The sequence below is a fragment of the Oncorhynchus masou genome, chromosome 6 (genome assembly GCF_036934945.1).
Source record: "Oncorhynchus masou masou isolate Uvic2021 chromosome 6, UVic_Omas_1.1, whole genome shotgun sequence".
Taxonomy (NCBI): domain Eukaryota; kingdom Metazoa; phylum Chordata; class Actinopteri; order Salmoniformes; family Salmonidae; genus Oncorhynchus; species Oncorhynchus masou.
In genome coordinates, this window is record NC_088217.1 from 21,409,135 (window position 1) to 21,434,369 (window position 25,235).

The 25,235-nt window shown below is 42.2% G+C and overlaps 1 protein-coding gene across 6 annotated transcripts; it reads right to left on the reverse strand.

Annotated features, from left to right (window-relative positions):
* Positions 1 to 5,922: 5,922 nt before the first annotated feature.
* LOC135541570 (ubiquitin carboxyl-terminal hydrolase 48-like) lies at positions 5,923 to 24,060 on the reverse strand. Of its 6 annotated transcripts, none has more exons than XM_064967874.1 (27): positions 23,965 to 24,055; positions 23,227 to 23,361; positions 22,683 to 22,803; positions 22,322 to 22,463; positions 19,605 to 19,732; positions 19,296 to 19,420; positions 18,440 to 18,548; positions 17,549 to 17,682; positions 17,284 to 17,366; positions 16,906 to 17,085; positions 16,447 to 16,584; positions 15,936 to 16,085; positions 14,114 to 14,314; positions 13,917 to 14,031; positions 13,593 to 13,735; positions 13,178 to 13,377; positions 12,908 to 13,030; positions 8,681 to 8,742; positions 8,481 to 8,591; positions 8,220 to 8,350; positions 7,995 to 8,101; positions 7,773 to 7,880; positions 7,398 to 7,580; positions 7,140 to 7,265; positions 6,908 to 6,956; positions 6,758 to 6,784; positions 5,923 to 6,635 (listed from the first exon to the last, which is right to left on the reverse strand). In XM_064967874.1, exons 1-27 carry the CDS (start codon positions 23,976 to 23,978, stop codon positions 6,613 to 6,615), a joined length of 3,168 nt encoding a protein of 1,055 aa, XP_064823946.1. In that variant the 5' UTR covers positions 23,979 to 24,055; the 3' UTR covers positions 5,923 to 6,612. The 6 variants fall into 6 exon arrangements, with proteins under 6 accessions (XP_064823946.1, XP_064823945.1, XP_064823947.1 ...); XM_064967873.1 differs by having other exon boundaries at positions 16,906 to 17,088; XM_064967875.1 differs by lacking the exon at positions 23,965 to 24,055 and adding an exon at positions 23,812 to 23,957 and having other exon boundaries at positions 16,906 to 17,088.
* Positions 24,061 to 25,235: the final 1,175 nt, after the last annotated feature.

Sequence of the window (25,235 nt, forward strand, 5' to 3'; positions counted from 1 at the left end):
TACAAATCAGTCTAGCTGCACAGATGTGGGAAAGGAGGAAATATGGAAATTACTTGCAAGCTTCGTTACAACACATTTTTTTTATTTAGCAAATGCTCTTATCTAATGTGTGTGTATAAACACAGTATCTTATGGTTTTAAAATCTAAAGTAAACCATATGCTACAACCTAACGATAACCCTGCTAGCATCAAAAGCTAGATTTGCAGTTGGATGGGGGGCCCCCCGAGTGAAAAAGTTTGGGAAGCCCAATCTAGAAGACAGAGACAGTACAAGGTGCATCAAAGCTAGGACTGAGAGACAGACTGAGTCGTGTATTGGAGGTTGTGTAGTTCTCGACCTTTGCCTCTCCCGAGTCCGTAAGGGAGTTGCAGCAATGGGACAAGACGCACAGCAGACTAAGGCACTGCATCTCAGTGCTGGAGGCATCACTACAGACACCCTGGTTCGGATGCAGGCCGTTTCACAAATGGCCGTGATTGGGAGTCCCATTGCAGCGGACAATTTACCCAGCGTCGTCCGGGTTTGGCCGATGTAGGCCGTCATTGTAAATAAGAATTAGTTCTTAACTGACTTGCCTAGTTAAATTAAAAAAAAAAAAAAACGTTATATATATACAGTGCCTTGCGAAAGTATTCGGCCCCCTTGAACTTTGCGACCTTTTGCCACATTTCAGGCTTCAAATATAAAGATATAAAACTGTATTTTTTTGTGAAGAATCAACAACAAGTGGGACACAATCTTGAAGTGGAACGACATTTATTGGATATTTCAAACTTTTTTAACAAATCAAAAACTGAAAAATTGGGCGTGCAAAATTATTCAGCCCCTTTACTTTCAGTGCAGCAAACTCTCTCCAGAAGTTCAGTGAGGATCTCTGAATGATCCAATGTTGACCTAAATGACTAATGATGATAAATACAATCCACCTGTGTGTAATCAAGTCTCCGTATAAATGCACCTGCACTGTGATAGAGGTCCGTTAAAAGCGCAGAGAGCATCATGAAGAACAAGGAACACACCAGGCAGGTCCGAGATACTGTTGTGAAAAAATTTAAAGCCGGATTTGGATACAAAAAGATTTCCCAAGCTTTAAACATCCCAAGGAGCACTGTGCAAGCGATAATATTGAAATGGAAGGAGTATCAGACCACTGCAAATCTACCAAGACCTGGCCGTCCCTCTAAACTTTCAGCTTATACAAGGAGAAGACTGATCAGAGATGCAGCCAAGAGGCCCATGATCACTCTGGATGAACTGCAGAGATCTACAGCTGAGGTGGGAGACTCTGTCCATAGGACAACAATCAGTCGTATATTGCACAAATCTGGCCTTTATGGAAGAGTGGCAAGAAGAAAGCCATTTCTTAATGATATCCATAAAAAGTGTCGTTTAAAGTTTGCTACAAGCCACCTGGGAGACACACCAAACATGTGGAAGAAGGTGCTCTGGTCAGATGAAACCAAAATTGAACTTTTTGGCAACAATGCAAAACGTTATGTTTGGCGTAAAAGCAACACAGCTCATCACAATGAACACACCATCCCCACTGTCAAACATGGTGGTGGCAGCATCATGGTTTGGGCCTGCTTTTCTTCAGCAGGGACAGGGAAGATGGTTAAAATTGATGGGAAGATGGATGGAGCCAAATACAGGACCATTCTGGAAGAAAACCTGATGGAGTCTGCAAAAGACCTGAGACTGGGACGGAGATTTGTCTTCCAACAAGACAATGATCCAAAACAAAGCAAAATCTACAATGGAATGGTTCAAAAATAAACATATCCAGGTGTTAGAATGGCCAAGTCAAAGTCCAGACCTGAATCCAATCGAGAATCTGTGGAAAGAACTGAAAACTGCTGTTCACAAATGCTCTCCATCCAACCTCACTGAGCTCGAGCAGTTTTACAAGGAGGAATGGGAAAAAATTTCAGTCTCTCGATGTGCAAAACTGATAGAGACATACCCCAAGCGACTTACAGCTGTAATCTCAGCAAAAGGTGGCGCTACAAAGTATTAACTTAAGGGGGCTGAATAATTTTGCACGCCCAATTTTTCAGTTTTTGATTTGTTAAAAAAGTTTGAAATATCCAATAAATGTCGTTCCACTTCATGATTGTGTCCCACTTGTTGTTGATTATTCACAAAAAAATACAGTTTTATATCTTTATGTTTGAAGCCTGAAATGTGGCAAAAGGTCGCAAAGTTCAAGGGGGCCGAATACTTTCGCAAGGCACTGTATATATATCACACACAGCAAAAAAATAAATGTCCTTTCACTTTCAACTGCATTAATTTTCAACAAACTTAACATGTGTAAATATTTGTATGCTTGAAAATTAAAGAGAGCTGCACACTCTAGGAGCTCAGATGCAAAAATGTAATTACCAACGTTGACAGACAAGCTGTCTTCATCAGGGTATTTGTAAAACATAACAAGATTCAACAACTGAGACAAACTGAACAAGTTCCACAGACGTGACAAACAGAAATTGAATAATGTGTCACTGAACAAATGGGGGGTCAGAATCAAAAGTAACAGTCAGTATCTGGTGTGGCCACCAGCTGCATCTCCTCCTCATGGACTGCACCAGATTTGCCAGTTCTTGCTGTGAGATGTTACCCCACTCTTCCACCAAAGCACCTGCAAGTTCTCAGACATTTCTGGGGGGAATGGCCCAAGCCCTCACCCTCCGATCCAACAGGTCCCAGACGTGCTCAATGGGATTGAGATCCGGGCTCTTCGCTGGCCATGGCAGAACACTGACATTCCTGTCTTGCAGGAAATCACGCACAGAATGAGCAGTATGGCTGGTAGCATTGTCATGCTGGAGGGTCATGTCAGGATGAGCCTGCAGAAAGGGTGCCACATGAGGGAGGAGGATGTCTGTAGCGCTGTCTTAGGCATCTCACAGTACCGACATTGCAATTTATTGCCCTGGCCACACCTGCAGTCCTCATGCTTCCTTGCAGCATGCCTAAAGCACATTCACGCAGATGAGCAGGGACCCTGGGCATCTTTCTTTTGCCTACCGTCTGTAAGCTGTTAGTGTCTTAATGACTGTTCCACAGGTGCATGTTCATTAATTGTTTATTGTTCACCGAACAAGCATGGGACAGTATTTAAAGCCTTTATAATGAAGATCTGTGATGTTATTTGGATTTTAATTCATTATCTTTGAAGGACAGGGCCCCAGTGTTAGCTAATCAAAGTTTATCATTTTAAAAGGCTAATTGATCATTAGAAAACCCTTTTGCAATTATGTTAGCATAGCTGAAAACTGTTGTTCTGATTAAAGAAGTAATGCAACTGTCCTTCTTTAGACAAGTAGAGTATTTATTTTTTTAACCTTTATTTAACTAGGCAAGTCAGGTTAGAACAAATTATTTTTCAATGATGGCCTAGGAACACTGGGTTAACTGCATTGTTCAGGCAGATTTTTACCTTGTCAGCTCGGGGATTCGATCTTGCAACCTTTCAGTTACTAGTCCAACACTCTAACCACTAGGCTACCTGCTGTCCCCTGTATCTGGAGCATCAGCATTTGTGGTTTCGATTACAGGCTCAAAATGGCCAGAAACAAGGACCTTTCTTCTGAAACTCGTCAGTCTATTCTTGGTCTGAGAACGGAAGGCTATTCCATGCGAGTAATTGCCAAGAAATTGAAGATTTTGTTCAATGTTGTGTACTACTCCCTTCATAGAACAGTGCATACTGGCCCTAACCAGAATAGAAAGAGGAGTCGCAGGCCCAGGTGCACAACTGAGCAAGATGACAAGTACATTAGTGTGTCTAGTTTGAGAAACAAGATGCCTCATAAGTCCTCGACTGGCAGCTTCATTAAATAGTACCCGCAAAACACCAGTCTCAACGTCAACAGTGAAGAGGCGACTCCGGGATGCTGAAAGGTGAATTGTTTTTCCCAGTGCCTGTTGAAAAGCAGGCTGAACTTGGTTAGCTTTATTCTTATTTTTATCACCCCAAAAAACTCTGGCAGCAGCCACCAGACTTGAAAATATTGAGAATGGTACTCAGTGATGTGTTGGGATTTTCTCTAAACATAACTCTTTGTATTCAGGACAAAAAGTTATTTTTCTTTGTCACATTCTTTGCAGTTTTACTATAGTGCCTTATTGCAAACAGGATTCATGTTTTGGAATATTTTTTATTCTGTACAGGCTTCCTTTTCACTAATTTATGTTAGGATTGTGTTTGTTGGTATGTTGTTTTCCATCCTCAGGAATCTCCCATCACAGCCATTAAACTATGTTACTGTATTCAATCACTATTTGCCTCAGGGTGAAATTCCTGAGCAGTTTCTTTTCTCTCCGGAAACTGAGTTAGGAAGGACACCTGTATATTTGTACTGACTGGGTCTATTGATACACCACCCAAAGTATAATCAATAGGAAGGACACCTGTATCTTTGTACTGACTGGCTCAAAGGGATGTCAAAAAGTGCTATACTGAAAACCAGCCTAAATCCCCAAAAGGCAAGCAATGGAGAAGCAGTGGCTAGGAAAAAAACTCTAGAAAGGCAGGAACCTAGGAAGAAACCGAGAGAGGAACCAGGCTCTGAGGAGTGGCCAGTCCTCTTCTGGCTGTGCCAGGCGGAGATTATATCGCCATTAAGCTCAGATTGTTCTTCAAGATGTTCAAACGTTCATAGATGACCAGCAGGGTCAAATAATAAATCAGTGGTTGTAGAGGGTGCAACAGGTTAGTACCTCAGGAGTAAATATCAGTTGGCTTTTCATAGCCGAGCATTCAGAGGTAGAGACAGCAGGTCCGGGCCAAGGTAGCATGTCCAGTGAACAGGTCAAGGTTGCCTAGCCGCATGCAGAACAGTTTAAACTGGAGCAGCAGAAGGACCAGGTGGACTGGGGACAGCCTGGAGTCATCAGGCCAGGTAGTCCTGAATCATGATCCAGGGGCTTAGGTCGATCCGGGAGGGGAAGGATAATTAGAGGGAGCATATTTAAATTCACAGAGTACACCAGATAATACAGGAGAATTACACCAGATATAACAGACTGACCCTAGCTGGAGTCTGAGACATGGGTGAGTCAGGGGACACTGTGGCTCCGTCCGGCGATACCCCCAGACAGGGCCAACTAGGCAGTATATAACCCCACCCTCTTTTCCAAAGCACAGCCCCCACACCCCTAGAGGGATATCAACAGACCACCAACTTACTACCCTGAGACAAGGCTGAGTATAGCCCACAAAGTTCTCCTCCACCACATGAGCCCAAGGGGGCGCAAGGGCAGTTAGTCGCTCCAGTGCCTTGCTGTTCACATTCGCACCCCTTGGCCAAACTACACTCAATCATAGGACCTACTGAAGATGAGTCTTCAGCAAAATTTGACATTATGTAGGTTAGTGACAAATCTCAATTTATTCCATTTTAAATTCTGGTTGTAACAGCAATATGTGGAAAAAGTCCAGGAGTGTGAATACTTCCTGAAGGCACTGTATTCTAGTCATGGGTCATCCTATAACTACTGCTGTACACACACTTTCCAGATTCTGACTGCTTGTTCTGATACTTTTTGGTTATTTTATTGCTAAATATGACTCCTGTCAGAGCTAGAAACATAAGCATTTTGCTGCACCTGCGATAACATCTGCAAATCTGTGTACATGACCAATAAACTTTGAATCTAAAAAACACACACCATGCTCTCTCGTAGATGCACGACACATCCAGACATGGTTTACTATGTGTGTTACAGAACGAGAGTTGATACTTTATCAATAACGTAGTGGTCAAAGCATTGAGGTATGAAAGAACGGGTCAGAGAGACGGTTTCCCAGACACATGATGAGGCTTAATCTGTATTGGGGAAACCTCCCCATGGTTGGTTTTTCACTTCACACAGTGCACAAATAGATCCAAAACAATGTGTGTGTGAGAAAATCTGTTGGAGAAAAAACAACTTTATTGCCCATATGAAATAACAGTTCACATCAAGGCCTGCATCGGTTTCTGACTGCAGCACAAACCTAATCTAAATGTGCAATGTTTTTTATTCATTTAAGAAATATACATATATTTTATTATTCTAAATGCAAGGGAGTATTTTGTTAACTTTGTTGTTGAGGTACTTAAATGTTAAACCACCAAACAGTTACAATGTTCAATATTTAAGAGTTGCTCATGCATTCTTTAAATGTTTGAAGAAAATTTGCAGTGAGACCACAATTTTCTTTTGAACAAAAAAAATGTATCTTGTAAAATTCAATTGGGTCGATCCTCTCAGAAGTCTACGGAAGCAGACAGAAGAGAAGTTTGGGTTCCACATTGGAAGATGCCACTCGATTCTCATGACCCGTTTCTACTTACAGCCCAGGCGAAGAGTGTGACCACAAAGTCCCAGAGAATGCATAAACGTCTTTAAATATTAAAAAGTCAGCAGATAAATTTTAACAAAGAAATAACCAAAGGATTTGCAACAGTCACAGCTTAAAATACAAAAACGAAATCTTTAGAAAACGACATAAGAGAAACCAAAATTAAAGCACTTTTTTCCAATTTATGGACACTACAAGCTTTTGATTCTTGTTGTCCAGCTTCAGTCCGCCTCGAGGGCAGAGACTGTCATGTCTTCTTCAGTGACCGAGAAGCCCAGTGCCTGAATGGATCCATACAGTATGTTTTATTGAGTTGTTGTATGTCAAAGATAACAGCTGCACATACTGCAAATCAGGGTTAAAAAAACAAATTAATGCAAACATGATTGCAATCAGAACATACCTTTAAATCCTTCTTCAGGCATACAGACTGAAAAAAGAACAGAAACCGATGTTAGCAAATGGAATCTTTCAATTCATAGTGTACAAAAGATTCAGGTATACAAAAGAAAGAAGAGAAAAAATTTGAAAAACGAGAGGAAAAGAAACATACCCTGATAAACGTCATCCAATGCTGCATAATCTGCTATGGGTTCATCAGCCTGAAAGAAAAAGACAAAAGGCATATTCAGGAATAAGCAACTTCAAACCATTCACTGCTCGTCTCCGGTAATGACATGATGGCGTGTTCACTTTCATATTAGATACTAGTCTTTACCCCATTCAATTTTATTTAACTTTAAATTCAAGTTTATAATCAAATCTAATATAAATGCGGTACATACCTTCAGACAGATGACGCTCTCTGGGATAACTCCTAGGCTGCCGAGGGTGGCAGAGTCGTCCGTTAGACACCGGCCATCGATCGACAGGTTCTGATCAAACGGGGCCACAGAGAAGGCATGCATGATCTGAGGGAGAACCATTAACACACACCAGAGTTAGGGATCAGGAATCCTTAGATTCAGTGTTGAGCAAAAACAAGGATGATGCATTATGGTTATTCAAGCCTCCATCGATGGCAACACTGGTGGACCCCTCACTTGTATTTTGAGCTCCTTGAGCGTCTGATTGGCTGAGACGATGAGTGCTTTCTCTCCCCGGAGCTTCCTGTGCCTTGTGCTCCTCCTGATACCTGATTTGCCGCCACTGGCCATGCGGGCCGGACTTGCGGCAGCACCGATGGTGCCGTCACTCAGCCTCTGACGCTTCGCCCCGTCCTCTATCTGGACAGACATCATGTGACCAGGAAGCAAGGGAAACATCGGGCAATATCCATGTCAATCATCCTCTCAGCACTTCTAACTTCTACATTATTGGTAAATGGTTTAGTTCACAAAACCATTACTCAAACATTCAATTCTTAGAGACTTATAAGCAATAAAAAGTGAAACTGAAGTGAGGGGTTTGTGTCCTACCTGGCTAAAGTCAGGGTCTCGCTCTCCGTCCACCTTAGTAACAGGCTCCTCCCTCTCATCCTCTGCCTCCGACCCACTCACATTCACCTCAGGAGCTGCCTCCATTAGCTAAATAGGAAGGCAGTTGTATTCTTCTCTGGAGATTCATACTATACGCATATTACACTCTGTGACAGACATATTTCCTAAAGAGAGAAAGAGAAGAGAGAGAAAGACACTCACCCTCTTGTCGTCTATGACCTTGCGGACATAGACTGTGGCTTGTGCATACTCTCTCATGTCCCTCTGTTGCTGGAAGATGAAGCCTTCTCTGCAGTCCCTACAAAGCTCTGGACACAGAACACAAACACAGTCAAACAGTTCCTCTGCACAGTTCTCAAAGAATCATAACAGAATAGCAGCATTAAGTCACATAGTTGAGGGAAATCATAAGGACTTGAATCTCACCAGGTTGGGTGGTGTACTCCACACTGGAGCCGTTGGGTGTGGCCTGACTGATCCGGCAGATGGAGATTGCCTGATCAACCAGGAAGTGTCTGCTGATCACCTCCCATTCACTGGGCCAGAGAAGGGCTATACTGTGCAGAGGGAACAGCACACAACATGAGACCAGGAGGGATGGATGATGAAGACCAGAGCAGCGCTGTATAAAACATGAAAACAACATGGGTCGAGAGGGGTCAGACAGAGGTCAGTGAAGTCACTCACTGTTGGGCGTCTCCCATCAACATGGAGTCATGGGTGAACATGAAGCCTCCATGAGGACAAAGGAGCAAACTGTTCCCCACGCTAGACACTGGGGTGGTCTTAGTGGGCCTCCTACAGAGAGAGAGGGGGGTGTCATTCATTTGGCAGTTTGAATGGTGAAGCACTCAAAAAAAAAACTATAGGATTAGGACTGGACTTACCTGATGAACTTTCTCCACTCGTCCACAAAAAACAGAGGAACTATGTAGAGAATGTCCGTCTCCTAAAACAAAGATTGGATTCATCAGTATGTCAACATGTCATCAACAAATATATTCAGTTCAGCCAATAAGATATCTATCAAGTGTACAAACTGTTAATACCTCTTATTATCTGTGCAATAACCATTATTACCTGTGTTATTACACGTGTACTAACTTATTACTTGTCTAGTAGGCTTGGGCAGTATACCAGGGTATTTGGAAAAAGCCACAGGATGGTCAATAACGTAACTATTTTTCAAGTTTTTCCATACATTTTAATAATTGTAGCTACTTAAAAAAAAAAAACTTTTTCTCCCCAATTTCATGGTGTCCAATTGGTAGTTACAGTCTTGTCTCATTGCTCAAGGTCAGAGGTCAAGAGCCGTGCGTCCTCCGAAACACAAGCCAACCGCACTGCTTTTTGACAAAATGCCCACTTAAGCCCGGAAGCCAGCCGCACCAATGTGTTGGAGGAAACACTGTACACCTGGCAACCATGTCAGCACGCACTGCACCCGACCCGCAAAAGGAGTCGCCAGTGCGCGATAGGACAACGACATCCCTGTCGGCCAAATCTTCCCCAAACCCGGACGACGCTGGGCCAATTGTTCCCCGCCCCATGGGTCTCCCGAGATTCTGACTCGAACCCAGAATCTCTAGTGGCACTGCAATGCAGTACCTTAGACCCTGCACAACTCGGGAGGCCCCAATTGTAGCTACATTTTAAGTAAATACCTGCAGTCAACTTGTAAAATAATTTGAGCTGTGAAATGAATGCAATCTGCTTTAACTCCTAACGTATTGCACATTATAAAACAGTTCCCCAGAACAAATGAGCCAGTCACATATATTTCTTTGTAAACAGCACAACAGGAGAAAGTGGGAGCAGGTGAGTCCAGCTGTGTGTCGACAGGGGTCGTGTTTTATATTGAAAGTCAGTGTGTTTATGCTTCAGAGTTATCAGGGGAGTGCAACTACAGTTTTCCTTCACAGAAAATACATTAGTACAACATTCAGCTACACTGAGAAGTCCCGGAGAAAGGTAGCTACACATCCGAGTGCTGCTGGTTTGTGAATTCTCATCCAGTGGAGAAGTGCAACAACAATAGTCTGTGTTGAGCAGAAATTACAATAAGAAGCATTTCAAATCTGCTTTTATAAAACACAGCAGTATATTTCTTATGGGTTTCATAATTTTTCTCTGTGTGTGAAACTTGCTAGTTTTCTACAGTGGCAAGAAAAAAATATGTGAACCCTTTGTAATTTCCTGAATTTCTGCATAAATTGGTCATCAAATTTTAACTGATATTCATCTAAGCCACAACAATAGACAAACAGTGTGCTTAAACTAATAACACACAAATTATTGCCAAGCCTGTCCCAACCTTTTAGAGTACCAGATGCGAGCAGTAAATTGGAGATTAAACTCGCGCTCGTAGCACCCGCCGAATTGGGTTCTCTTTCCTTGCACGCTTGTACGCGCGCTGTTTGTGAGTCTGGTCGCTTTAAAGACACGGTTCCTAATTAACACAAAAAGCAAAACCACTTTGAAAACATAAAAATAAATAATCGCATCGATACAGACCGCATACTGGCTACACAAAGCTTAAGTAGGCTACCGCAAAGGGAATCTGAACGCAGTTCGCTGGAGTCCGGTGTTTCAGCCTAAGGTGCCCATTGTATTCGAAATTGATAACATCTCAAATCTACTGCGAAGGCATTTTAGAAGCATGGCCTCTATAGCCAATACCGGACACTCATTCATTCTACATCGCACAGTCTTCTAAACTCCCGACTTCATTTAATGCCAACATGTTTATATTTATTTTTGATGATACTTTTGTAATGCTTTTTGTGACGTGGATCATAATTACAGTTACAGTATATCAGGTTGCGTGATCTTCGTAATGTTACTTGGAAAATACAACTAATGGGACGCAACTAATGTGTATATCACACTCGCACAAATGCGACCAGTTATTGTTCGTATTTGCATTTAATTTATTTCACTAGCAAATGCGAGTGAACTGCTGGCACTTTAGAGATCTTATGATCGCTAGCGTTAGCTTAAAACAATTAGTGTTTACCTTTCCACAACACACGGAGTCGAAAAGAGATTTGTCCATGTGTTTACGTACAGCTGACAGTCAGCAAACTCAACATCACAACAAACAGGGGGGCAGACACCCGGTAGCTACGTCGAAAAATTAATTTCCATGTCCGTTGACAAACTTCGTACATGTCTGTGTGTTACTGCTCGAGAATCGAGATGTTAGATTTACTCAGTGGATTTATTTTTTATTAAAATGTTGTTTTTTTTAAATGATATATATATATATCAGGCCCTATTCATTTCTGCGTACTTTTAACTCGGATCTCGTACCTGCGTACATGGACAGAGAATTGCGTAGTTGGTACGCAAAATGCGTGCATGTTGGCAGGTCTTTATATTGAATACATCATTTAAACATTCACAGTAGGTTGGAAAAAGTATGTGAACCCCTAATGACTTCTCCAAAAGCTAATTGGAGTCAGGAGTCAGCTAACCTGGAGTCCAATCATTGAGATGTTGGTTAGCGCTGCTTTGCCCTATAAATAAAACTCACAAAATTTGAGTTTGCTATTCACAAGAAGCATTGCCTGATGTGAACCATTAAGAATGGTTGCCTTGCTTAAAGCTGGAAAAGGTTACAAAAGTATCTCTGAAAGCCTTGATGGTCATCAGTCCACGGTAAGACAAAGTGTCTATAAATGGAGAAAGTTCAGCATTGTTGCTACTCTCCTTAGGAGTGGCCGTCCTGCAAAGATGACCAAGAGCACAGCGCAAAATGCTCAATGAGATTAAGAATCCTAGAATGTATGCTAAAGACTTACAGAAATCTCTGGAACATGATAACATCCCTGTTGACGAATCTATAATACTTAAAACACTAAAAAAATAATGGGGTTCATGGGAGGACGCCACAGAAGAAGCCGCTGCTGTCCAAAAAAACATGGCTGCACGTCTGAAGTTTGCAAAAGTGCACCTGGATGTTCCACAGTGCTACTGGCAAAATATTCTGTTGACAGATTAAACTATCTATCCGCCAATTGAAGCTCAACAGAAGTTGGGTGATGCAAAGGACAACGACACAAATCGGGGCGGCAGGGTAGCCTAGTGGTTAGAGCGTTGGATTAGTAACCGAAAGGTTGAAAGGTCGAATCCCCGAGCTGACAAGGTACAAATCTGTCGTTCTGCCCCTGAACAGGCAGTTAACCCACTGTTCCTAGGCAGTTAACCCTCTGTTTAACCCACTGTCATTGAAAATAAGAATTTGTTCTTAACTGACTTGCCTAGTAAAATAAAGGTAAAATAAAAAAATAATGTAAATCATCAACAGAATGGCTTCAACAAAAGAAAATACGCCTTCTGGAGTGGCCCAGTCAGAGTCCTGACCTCAACCCAATTGAGATGCTGTGGCATGACCTCAAGAGAGCAGTTCACACCAGACATCCCAAAAATATTGCTGAATTGAAAAAGTTTTGTAAAGAGGAATGGTCTAAAATTCCTCCTGACCGTTGTGGAGGTCTGATCCGCAACTCCAGAAAACATTTGGTTGAGTTTATTGCTGCCAAAGGAGGGTCAACCAGTTATTAAATCCAAGGAATCACATACTTTTCCAGTGTGTACAATAAAGACATGAACACGTATAATTGTTTGTGTGTTAGTTTAAGCAGACTGTGTTTGTCTATTGTTGTGACCTAGATGAAAATCAGATCAAATTGTATGACCAGTTTATGCAGAAATCCAGTTACTGCCAAAGGGTTCACATACTTCTTCTTGCCACTGTAAGTGGCTGAATGAATGAGACGGACATCACAGCGTTAGCTTTCTGCTGTGTTTGAGAAATCTGTACCGCTGCCAAACCATCTTGATTTCCTTGTGTTTTTTCTCCTCTCCATTCTTGGCCCATCTGCTCCCCCCAGGCATTCTCTGAGCAGAGCAGGCAGACCAGTTAACCTAGCGACTACACAGACACAGCGTGTACACATGCTGCTCCAGAGCCAGGACTGTTCTTCCTTCAGACAAGCATGCGTCAAAACTTTGTTAATTTGCACAATGTCTCGTTCATATTCGCTTGTAAATATCCACTCACCAAAAATTACAGTCGATATTGTTATTACCTGTGCACTAACAGTTATTACCTGCGGCCACTTTGTGAGTGTGGGTCTGTTCTTCTCCTGGAACAGGTTGAGTAGGGAGCTCTTCTGTTCTGACGCCATCATCCTGTTCAGAGCCTCATTCTCCTTCCCCTCACGCTCCAGCCTCTACAGGAAAACCCACAGGGATATCACACAGCTAAAAGGAATGTGATCAGCTCAATTTGGTTTTTCCATTTACAAGGCTAGAGAGGACTAGGGAGAGAGACAACAGTATCTCTATCCCTCCCACCACCTCTTTCCATCCCTTCTTACCAGGCACTGCTGACAGGGCTCCTGTAGCTGGGTGAACTGGGGGGCTCTGGGGAAATACACCCTCAGTTTGGACCACACCTCCTCCGCCACCAGCCGCCTCTCGCTCTCCAGGATACTCAGGCCACCATGCCGACAGAGGATGTCCTCGTTGAAGGTCTTCATCTCCTCCTCGTCTTCATCCTGGTTCTCTGGGCCGTACTCTGGAATCAGACAGCAATAATTCAAACAATACTGGGCCACACTGATAAAGAACCAGACAGCAATAACCAATCTAATCAATCATGATCTCCGCACAAAGGAGGTGAATATGTTACTTCTGACATGATTCTAATAATATTGTAGTTACCTACTCTACATTCCATTGTGACAAGTAGTTTTTCAAGTTGTACTCTGTGACCTCTGTTGGTTTGTGTACCTTTAGTAGCAGTGATCTCTGGTCCCTCTCCGTTGGTTTTGCCATCAATGTGTTTGGTCTCCTCCTCGTCCTCATCCAGCTGCTCCAAGGCCAGCTGTCTCCAGCTCCGAAGAGACGTCTTGCCCACCCAGTACCCCTCATCACTGTCAGATAGGGGTGAGATATTAGAACATACACACATTGCGCAAACTGCAATCGCTAGCTGAAGTACTACAAACATGTCTGGATCAATAAAATATACTGTTATTTTGTCTAACATTCTGCACTGCGAGGACTGTTTTACAAACACAAAACGTTGCCATTAATCTGTGAGTGTGTGGTTACCTTTTGGGCGGGCCCTTGACAAGGTTGGTGACTTCTTTGTAGTCCTCGGCCAGCTGGTTCTTTAGCCGCAGCACCCTGCATCTCTGGCCCACACATTCCTCACAGAGAGTTGACCCTGGACACAGAGTCACACACACAAGGTCAGAGGTCACAGAAAGGAGCTGAGACTATCCATGCATATCAGCAATCTCTCTTACCATCTAGTCTGGGTCCTCCGCCGTATCTGTCAAAGAGAAGCTCTGCTGCTTTAACAGAGATCCTCTTGGCCTCCCCCACCTTGTCTGGGTGAAGTTTACCATGAGAACAGAGGAAGTTGCCGTTGTCGATTTCTTTAGTGACCGTCGAGTCGTCCAGCCATTTCTTCAACCACTCCAGAGGCACAAACTCATACTGCTGGCCTGAAACAAACACACGAACATGAAACACACGAGCCGGACCTCAACCTTGTAAGATGGACATCTTAGTTGAACTTCAGTGCTGGGCAAAAGAACTCTGGATAAAGAAAATGGGCAACACACAGTATATCGCACTCGTACAAAATTGATTGTAAATACCTCAGAGCTATATTCTTGTGTGACTTTGTTTCTTTACAAAGTAAGCATAGCTACGGTAAATGCACCTGCATAGCATACCAGGGATGTGGTATAATTAGGGCTGTAAAAATTATCTCCGCAAATTATTTCTGACGCCATTAATCGCAACTCCATTTCTTTACCGGACGGACCTTTGAAGCGTGTTTCCACACTGACCCTTTTAAAGCGCACAACTACAGCCAATACTTGTGCCTTTATGAAGACCGTGTGCCTCTAGCTAGCAACCTGATAACTTGACCACAAAATTGGATGGCACAGGAAGAACTGAGAAGGAATAGGCTACTTAAAGTTATCTGGGCCCAGTTTCCCCGATAGTGATGCAACTTAGGCTTCGGATCTTTCCTACAATTGCCGAAGATCTAATATGCGTTCCCCAAAACACCATGCATAGAGAACAGTCGCTAAGTGCGTTGTTGGAGCATGTGTCGATGTTGACTTGCCGACAAGTAGCAAACTCGATATAATGTTCAATCTATTTATTTTAATATGAATGAAATAGGCCTATAGTCTACTATTTATATTTTAATGCAGTCAACTCTGTTTTCATTTGACGCATATTTTTATGTCGCATGTTTGTATCAATTGTAGACATTGACAACTTTGTATTTGTAGTCAACTATGTTCTGAAGTTATCGGCAGTCACAGAGAGACAGTTAAACCACGGGATTCTGTTTTTATAGTATATTTTCTATGTACAAAGTGACGCGGGAGGATAAAAAGCATCTAACGACGCACTTAGCTGTTCTTCGAGTGATCTGAGGCAGGCACTAAATTACGAGCGTTTTCAAGTGCAACGTTAATAACGAGCGTTTAGGGAAACAGCTGGGAGATTTAACAAGGCTCCTATGAAGGTTCTAACAATGAACTTATTAGCCTTAAGATGCTTTTGGGAAACAGGGCCCTGAACAGTACAGATGGTTACAGTGTTTTCATAAGATTGTTGGACAAATGTAAAAGCTCTTTGTATCCATAGAGCCAGGTTTTCCCTGTAGCCACTGATTTAGAATGCCTGAAGCAGTAACAGTACTTAGCTTTGTGTTGTGCATAAGTGTTAAACTTCAAGAACATTGATGAGAGTAGGCCTACTTAAACATATGGAGCATAAATAGCTGTACGTTACAGTGACTTGTGTTTAAGGGGAAAATGCTATTAAAACATTCGGATGTAGATCATTTTGTGTTTCCATCCCTTACAAATCAAAACATAGTATGCCTGTAACTCAATGCACTGCGAATTAAATGGAAAAATATTTTAGGGCCAAATTTGAGTACATTAAAAAATTGCAATAACTAATGCCATCAACTCGATTAATTATTTTAATCGTTTAACAGCCCTAGTTATAATGCATTATACAACATCATGAACAAAGAACTACTTTCATATTGCAATATTGTGATAGCTGGGCTAAGGGGATGTTTTTACCGACCGTCTTCCGCAGGTAAAAGCTCGTAGAGTTCCTTCACCTCTTCGTGCTTGGCCTTGCCCTTGTCGACGCTCTGCTTGCGCATGTCGGCCATCTCCAGGCACCACTCCTCAAACTTCCTGTTGTCTCGGTCCACCAGCCTCTGTAGAAAGCCTGGCACAGATAGAGGGCTCCCACTGATATCACAGCTACCGTTGCTGGGTTCAAAGGTCATACAAACAACATTCTAACCACGTCACCTCTGCAGCAACAGGTAGTGTACCACGCATATCTAGCTGACTTTAGTTGCAGGGAATATATAACTATACAAGTCTTACTGGGGAATAGCTTTAACCGCCTACACATTTCTTCTTACCTATTTTTCCCTGGGGTGGTAACTTTGGTTGATTATTTTAATAAAGTATGTCAAAGGGATGTACACACTGGAGCTATCCAGCGAGCTCAGTTCTTACCTTGTACATAATGTATTGAACTACAGTCATCACCAGGTGCAGTCCAGTAGTTAGATCCTCACCTGGCACATCAACGTTGGTCTCCATGGGGTCAGTGTCCTCCTCTCTATGGCACTTGTACACCAGCATGTAGGCGTTCCTGGAGCAGTGGTATCCTTTACTGCACTTGGGCTTACGGGTCTGGGACTTCACCGTCTCGGCTGGAGAAAGAACAGAACAGCAGCAGAGAACAGGTATAAGAGAAGCCATGTTGAAGAGTGGTAAGTTCCTTTATTCTTCCTGTATGGTTTTTATTTTATCTCTGAAATTTGTTGTTTTACTGTAAAGTGTTACGATTTTAGATGCATTTTAAATAAACATTGATTTATTAAGGGAGTGGGTGTGGGAATTTTACCACCAAACAGTCCGTTTTTAACCAAGCTGTATTACAAAACAATACAGCTACAATTCAGGGAAGTGAAGGGGAGAAGAGGTTAAGGGGGCACAAGTGGACTAATGCAGAAAGGAGCAGGGGGGCTCACCGATGTCCTCCTCGATGCCCAGTTGTAGCTTCTTGCCCTCCATCTTCTCAATCTCCTCGTCGTTGAACTTGTACCAGTCGCTGGTGCGGGCGTCTCGCACGTGTGCAATGTAGTGACCCGAGTAGGCGCTGACCCCGCGGTGGATCAGGACCGCACTCAGCTCGTACACACACTTCTCATCTTCTGGGGACGCCACCCAGAGAGACCCAAAACAAACAGCATGGATTATGTGTGTCTGTATGTCATAATGCATAGTAAAGGGTCAGCTTTTATCATACCATAGTCACAGAACTTCGGTCATGTATCTTCATCATTAAATATTCTGCCACATTTATAGAATTAGGACAGTATGTTGAGCCATTGCAAGGCTGGCGCTACCTTTTCCCTCCAGAAACGGGCCCATGTCCAGCTGCTCTGGAAAACTGATGAAGGTGTTGAGCTTCTTCTTGTGACCCGTTAGTCTGAGAATCAGAAGACAGACAACATTCAGCAACAGTACCAAGTTAGACTTGCATTGACCCTTAGTGATACTGCATATGGGCACTAATAGTGAAGGTATGTACGTTTTGAGTTGTGTGCTGAGGGATTGTAGACTAGAGACCCCTCTACAAAACGACAGACTGAATGAATGAATCAAACTGACCTGTCGAAGACAAAACGCATGAGCTGCAGGTTTAGTACGTGTGGGAGGCTGTGCAGTTTGATGCGTCGAGTGGCGTTCTGTTTGCTCTGGCAGCTCTCACAGAAGTAGCGGTTGTCACCGTCCAGCTTCTCCTCCTGCAGGGAGCGATCACAGGGTCAACACTAGGAGGTCAAACATTTAATTTTTTTACTCTAAACTGTTCAACCCAACTACTCACACGTTATTTTAAAACTCAATCAGTCTGTTACATCAATTAATTACCATGGGGAAATAACCCTGATGTCATACTGCATTAATACCTTGGGGAACCAATGTCATACTGCATTAATACCTTGGGGAACCAATGTCATACTGCATTAATACCTTGGGGAACCAATGTCATACTGCATTAATACCTTGGGGAACCAATGTCATACTGCATTAATACCTTGGGGAACCAATGTCATACTGCATTAATACCTTGGGGAACCAATGTCATACTGCATTAATACCTTGGGGAACCAATGTCATACTGCATTAATACCTTGGGGAACCAATGTCATACTGCATTAATACCTTGGGGAACCAATGTCATACTGCATTAATACCATGGGGAAATAACCCTGATGTCATACTGCATTAATACCTTGGGGAACCAATGTCATACTGCATTCATACCTTGGGGAACCAATGTCATACTGCATTCATACCTTGGGGAACCAATGTCATACTGCATTCATACCTTGGGGAACCAATGTCATACTGCATTAATACCTTGGGGAACCGATGTGTCGTCAAAATGCATTAGTTAAACTAATGAACTATATGCTGTCATAATGCATAATCGCCTTAAAGAACAACATGATGCATCATCATCTTCATGACTAATGTGATGTCAGAATGCAAGGTTACCTTGAGAAACTCTGTGACACATTCTGTAAGGTTCTTGTGGCCCTGGATGTTGAGCTCCAGTTCGTAGTATCGGGACGGCAGTGGAGAAGCGCGGCCACACTGGTTACACCTGTTATAAACCCACAGACTAAGACACTCAAAGTCTGCATCTGTTATTGCTGTTTCTAAGGAAGTCTGAAAAGGTGTTATGTAGAAGTCTGGGTTGAGTTAAGGTGACTAAAACCTAGGTACTAGTTGAAAAAATTTAATTGCAAAAATGGCAAAAGCATTGCCCAGATAAAAGCATAACCTTTGCAGCCACAAAGCCAAACCTCTAGTAAAAGTCCCTAGTGTCCAATCTGACATGAACAGTCCAGTTAACAGCCCAGTTTCATCTGTCTTTATGATGGTAATAAAATACTATAAATCCTGTTGCATTTCTGACTGGCAACACCACTGATGTCAAAGCACAAAATAGTTAAACGCTTGACTTTATAAAACCAACCCATAAAGCAAAAAAGGACATCTCTCATGGCAACCTGAATATTCCAAATTCTAACAAATAAAACTACCACTGGGTTGTTAGAGAATTGTTTTTATTTATTTTTTATTTAACTAGGCAAGTCAGTTAAGAACAAATTCTTATTTACAAAGACGGCCTACACTGGCCAAATCCGGACAACACTGGGCCAATTGAGCGCAGCATTATGGGACTTCCAATCACGGCCGTTTGTGATACAGCCTGGATTCTAACCAGGTTGTCTGTAGTGAAGCCTCTAGCACTGAGACGCAGCGCCTTAGAACGCTGCATCACTCGGGATGCCCAATGTTACTTAAGTCTGATTCAAGTTGATGGGTGAATGTAGTGCTGGCTTACACAGTGACGTAAGACATCTGTCCACAGAATTGCAGCTGAATGACATTCTGCAGGTTTGGGTTCTTCTGTTTGGATAATGTGTCCTCCAATAGCGAAAGAAAGAGTTTGGAGAACTCTTGAGCGTCCTGAATGTGAAAGAAAGGCAAGAGAGAGAAATAGAGATGATGATGAGTATAATTAAAATACTGTAGTTTACATTTTAATTATATTCTTATTTTTCTTCCTATACCCACTATAAAAAAATAACAATGTTTTGGAGAAGCTTAGTTAACTCTTCAGACTTTCCTGAGCATGTAAAAAGATGACTACCTGCTGTTGTCCTGTGTCCAGCCCTAGCGCCTTGACCAGCCCCGAGGGGTCAATGTACCTTCTGTTGCTGTTCTGAAGCAGTGCAAACAGGTACTGCAGGTGTTCACATATACTGCGAGGCTCATAGTCTGAGAAAGGGAAAATGATGTGAGGACTTTTCAAGATGATTCATTAGATACATGGGCGCCAATACAATACAGGAACAATACATTTTAGTTTGAAACTATTCTGTGCGATCCAGTTTGATTAGAGGAACAAATTGATGTGATTTGGTTCGATGCACTAACATTTGTTGCATAAACACATTCATTTTCCATTCTAAATTAAAATCTGCTGTTGATGAGCTGGGCCTCTCTGAGCAGCATCTGTTTGAGCTGACTTCGGTGTGTGTGTGTGTGTAAATTATGTATATGGTGGATGTAGGCACCTTGGCTGAGCCATAAGGGAAACTGGGCAACCTTTCGATTTCTGGCCCAATTCTCTAACCACTAAGCTATCTGCCGTCCCTAGAAGTTCAGCCACTCCACTATCAGTTGGGGGGCAATGTTTGCTTTTTGTCCCCCCCCTTGTCATTTTTGTGTTAGAGCTAGTAATGTATCAATATCTACCTGTAAAACAATTGCTATGACATAGCCAATGAAAATAAGAAATGAACAACTTCACCCTGTATATCAAATTACTCTCTCATATTTGATATAACACACACACATACATTCAAATGTTGGGGTCACTTAGAAATATCCTTATTTTCCATGAAAACATACATGAAATTAGTTGCAAAAAATGAATAGGAAATATAGTCAAGACGTTGACATGGTTATAAATAATGATTTTTAATTTAAATAATAATTGTGTCCTTCAAACTTTGCTTTTGTCAAAGAATCCTCAGTTTGCAGCAATTACAGCCTTGCAGACCTTTGGCATTCTAGTTGCCAATTTGTTGAGGTAATCTGAAGAGATTTCACCCCATGCTTCCTGAAGTACCTCCCACAAGTTGGATTGGCTTGATGGGCACTTCTTACGTACCATACAGTCAAGCTGCTCCCACAACAGCTCAATAGGGTTGAGATCCGGTGACTGTGCTGGCCACTCCATTTTAGACAGAGTACCAGCTGATTGCTTCTTCCCTAAATAGTTATTGCATAGTTTGGAGCTGTGCTTTGGGTCATTGTCCCGTTGTACTTTGGAAATTGGCTCCAATTAGGTGCCATCCACAGGGTATGGTATGGCATGGCATTGCAAAATGGGAGTGATAGCCTTCCTTCTTCAAGATCCCCTTTACCCTGTACAAATCTCCCACATTACCACCACCAAAGCACCCCCAGATCATCACATTGCCTCCACCGTGCTTGACAGATAGCCTCAAGCACTCCTCCAGCAATGTTCTTCTTTGTGATCCGAACACCTCACTCCTCTTTCTATTCTGGTTAGAGTCAGTATGCGCTGTTCTGTGAAGGGAGTAGTACACAGCGCTGTACGAGATCTTCAGTTTCTTGGAAGTTTCTCGCCTTCATTTCTCAGAACAAGAATAGACTGACGAGTTTCAGAAGAAAGTTCTTTGTTTCTGGCCATTTTGAGCCTGTAATCGAACCCACAAACACTGATGCTCCAGATACTCAACTTGTCTAAGGAAGGCCAGTTTTATTGTTTCTTTAAATCAGGACAACAGTTTTCTGCTCTGCTAACATAATTGCAAAAGGGGTTTCTAATGATCAATTAGCCTTTTAAAATGATAAACTTGGATTAGCTAACACAACGTGCCATTGGAACACAGGAGTGATGGTTGCTGATATGTAGATATTCTATTTTAAAAAACACATTAAAAAAAAGTAGTTTCCAGCTACAATAGTCATTTACAACATTCACAATATCTACACTGTATTTCTGATCAATTTGATGTTATTTTAAAATTGACCAAAAAAAATGCTTTTCTTTCAAAAACAAGGACATTCCTAAGTGACCCCAAACTTTTGAACGTTGTGTGTGTGTGTGAGATATATATATATATATTGTTTCAAGTAAAACTACCAAATCTACCAAAACCATTGCTGCTGGTGAACCTGAACAACCGATCAGCATGTGTAACCAGATGAGTTGTGTCTCCGGCAGTAGCTTAGGCTACTTTTATTCAGGTAAAACATAATTTTCAGCCCATTTGACAAAATGGCACACGTAGATGTGCCAGATTAGGAATTGTCCTACTTCTCGTTGGTCAGTGTGAGAAGCTGCGCACACCTCAGTTTCACTAGGCTATTGATATTGCCTGTGGTTGTTTGGTATGCAATATTAAATCAATGACTGTCAACCCAATAATCATTATTTGGGGGGGGGGGCTTACATTTATCCTGTGACACACAAGTGTGTAATGCTAATGTGATTTTTTTTGTTACATGTGCCAACTCCACGTGCCTTGCTCAAGGGCACAGTAACAGTTTACCTTGTCGACTCCAGTATTTGAACCAGCAACCTTTTAGTTACTGGGCCAACAATCTAATCTGGAGGCTACCTACCGCCAATTACATGCTTCGTTAGACACTGAAGGACAGGATGTAGTTGTCACAAAAGTTTTGGGGGTTTTAAAGGTTGAGAGGAAGTAATCCATTTGGGTTCCCAAGGGCCGATGCACTTATATTTTAAATATATGAACCGTGGACCTACGCGTATCGGTAAATTGTTACATCCCTACAATCTGGGCTCATCTCCAAGGGCTAGCACACCTGAGTCCATGTTGTGTTCCTCTGCCCGGGCATTCTGACACAGGTACAGGGTCCTGCGCAGCTCCAGGTTGTGGAACCACACCTGCAGGAAGGTGTTGACGTAACACGTGGCGCCCAGGTTCGTCAGACCCACAAACGTGTTCTGAGAGAGGGGGAGGACGAGAATGAGAGGGGATAGAGAAAGGTGGGAGGGGGTGAGAGAGATGGAGAAGTTCATCCAGTGTTTTCAAATCAGTGCAGATTAAAGGCAGACAATTTAACTTGAAGGGGACCCAAGTCATGTGTATTTAAAAACAGGCAGGAGCAAGTCCTTGCAGGTGTAAATCTGTGTTCAAGATGAATGTTGTGGATGTAGGCCTACCTTGTCCCGACGCTCTGAATTTGGATCATCAATGTTGTGGAAGTTGTTTTCGTTGATCTCTCCCAACCAGGCATGTTCCCCAATACCGACAAGACAATTTGGGTTCCCTTTACAATTCCTCCTTAATAAGCAAAGTCAGGGGGAGAGATGTCAATATCGTAACAACCATCTCTTTCACACATTTTTTTAAGCAAATAGAGACAGTTGTTTCAGGCATTGAAACTTGAGAATAACATCAATCATTAGGAAGCCGATGCCATTCTGTAATGTGAATATCAAAATACTAGAGGAAAGGAAATGAGTCATGAAGTGTTTCACCCATCTTTCCATTGCTGAAATCTCATATTGTGACTGCACATGTCATTCAGCTGAGTGACTAGCTAGCTACATGATAATAAAATTGCAGACAAAATAAGATAGTTATGCAACACAACTCACTCTTAGCGATCTGGCAACATTATAGCAGTGAATATGACATAAACGACAAGTTTTAAGTATGGGAATTGAAGAAATTCAAAATTGTTAACTATGTGTGCCCATTTACCTGCATGCTCCCCTCTTGCACGACGGTACACAGATTCGGTAAGCTATCTCAATATGTTCCCGGTGTATGTCCTCCGGTCTCACCGACTCGACCCAGCGCCAGGCTGCTTTCTCAAGCTGTACGCGAGGCGCCATTCTGTAAGAAAAACAGAGCTTACCATGGGTACCCTGACAAAGAGGTGCCGAGGATGCTCCGGCCTAGTTTAACTTGCCCTGTTAGCAGAGCTAACTTAAGTCACTCAACGTCGTTAGTTAGCCAGCTGGCTAAATATAGTTAGCTATAGTAGTCGGCGGCAGAAAAACGCCCAAAAGATAATACAATGTTAAGCACAGCAGGCAACCAGTTCAAATGAAATCATATTTTAATTACATCAACTAAACGTTCTAACATAACACTATAATCAGATCAGCTGATGCTCGTAGCTAGCTAGCTACCAACCATCATGCTAGCTACTAGCTAGCTTGTCAGATATTTCCCACTGCAAATAACTGCGTAGCTAGCTGGCTCTCAAGCTAACCAGCTACCCATCATCATGTCTTGCTAACGTTAGCATATTTTTTTTTAGAATTAAATATACATTCGAACCTTTCGTGCGTGTATCACAAACTTCTGATTTTGCAGCTGCATATATTTTCATATTTTATTCACAGTTTGTTTTAGATTTAGCGCCCTTGCGTCAGTTTTTAAATAAATATTTCATCCTTCAGTTTCAAACTTGTGAAAGGCGCAAGTACTTACGCATGACGTGCCATTGTTGTCTACGTAGCTTACGTCCCTTTCAAAGAAAAGGCGGTTGGTGGAGCAAATCGCAGTGGGCATTTCCAAAGACTGTAAATACACTTGAGTTTTTCTTCTCCATTATTGGACGCTTCGTCTGTGATCTGCAGAAACCTCCATCCAGTATGTTTTTTCATCCCGTCTATATCTAGTAATGGGAAACTCTTTTCACACCACTTCAATATCGAAGTGTCATTTTCGTAGGATATCTTACGCAGCAGGTTAGGATAATTAACCTAGCTGGTTAGCAAATGATTGTGTGTAACCTTTATTTAACTAGGCAAGTCAGTTAAGAACCCATTCTTATTTACAATGACGGGCTAGGGTTAGCGAAAATGCTCTCCTAACATGCTAAGATAATCACTTTATATCAAAGTGGCGTTAAAAGAGTGTGTCCCATCTAGTTCCGAGTCTTTTGGCGGCAACTGGCGGTTTATCACGGCAACTGGTTTGATACATTCACCTCTGAAGGTAAATAATGTACTTACATTCAGTAATCTTGCTGTGATTTGTCATCCTGAGATCCCCAGAGATAAAATGTATCCTATAGTTTTGTTTGATAAAAAATGTTTTATATTCAAATGTAGGAACTGGGTTCTACAGTTTGAACCCCTGCTGTCTCTGGCTCCACACCCAGCCATCCAGATGTGTGAAAGTTAGTGTATAAGCTAATGAGCCATCATGTATGACATTCCTGGAAGTGTGTAAACTTACATTTTGTATTACCATATCATGTGTGTATGTTCTCTATAGTTATGTACTTAAAAATGTATCAATTGACCAATTTGGCACATTTGGGCAGACTTATTACAGTATTGCATTGCTTCAATTGATCAATCTGAAACTCTGCCTTCTAGTGGCCGCATTTTCTCTTGCATTTCAAAGAAGAAAAATAAAAAATGAAAATATATATATTTTTTTTTGTATGAACTTTTACCAGATCTAATGTGTTATATTCTCCTACATTAATTTCACATTTCCACAAACTTCAAAGTGTTTCCTTTCAAAAACTGACCATCCTACCAATCCTCGACTTTGGCGATGTCATTTACAAAATAGCCTCCAATACCCTACTCAACAAATTGGATGCAGTCTATCACAGTGCAATCCGTTTTGTCACCAAAGCCCCATATACTACCCACCATTGCGACCTGTACGCTCTCGTTGGCTGGCCCTCGCTTCATACTCGTCGCCAAACCCACTGGCTCCATGTCATCTACAAGACCCTGCTA

What these genes read in the sequence shown, in the direction of transcription:
- LOC135541570 (XM_064967873.1), bottom strand. An exon ending in ATGCGTTTTGTCTTCGACAG is followed by an intron (nt 17,367 to 17,548) that starts GTCAGTTTGATT and finishes TCTGATTCTCAG; the next exon opens with ACTAACGGGTCACAAGAAGA. An exon ending in GCCTGAAGAAGGATTTAAAG is followed by an intron (nt 6,636 to 6,757) that starts GTATGTTCTGAT and finishes GGATCCATTCAG; the next exon opens with GCACTGGGCTTCTCGGTCAC.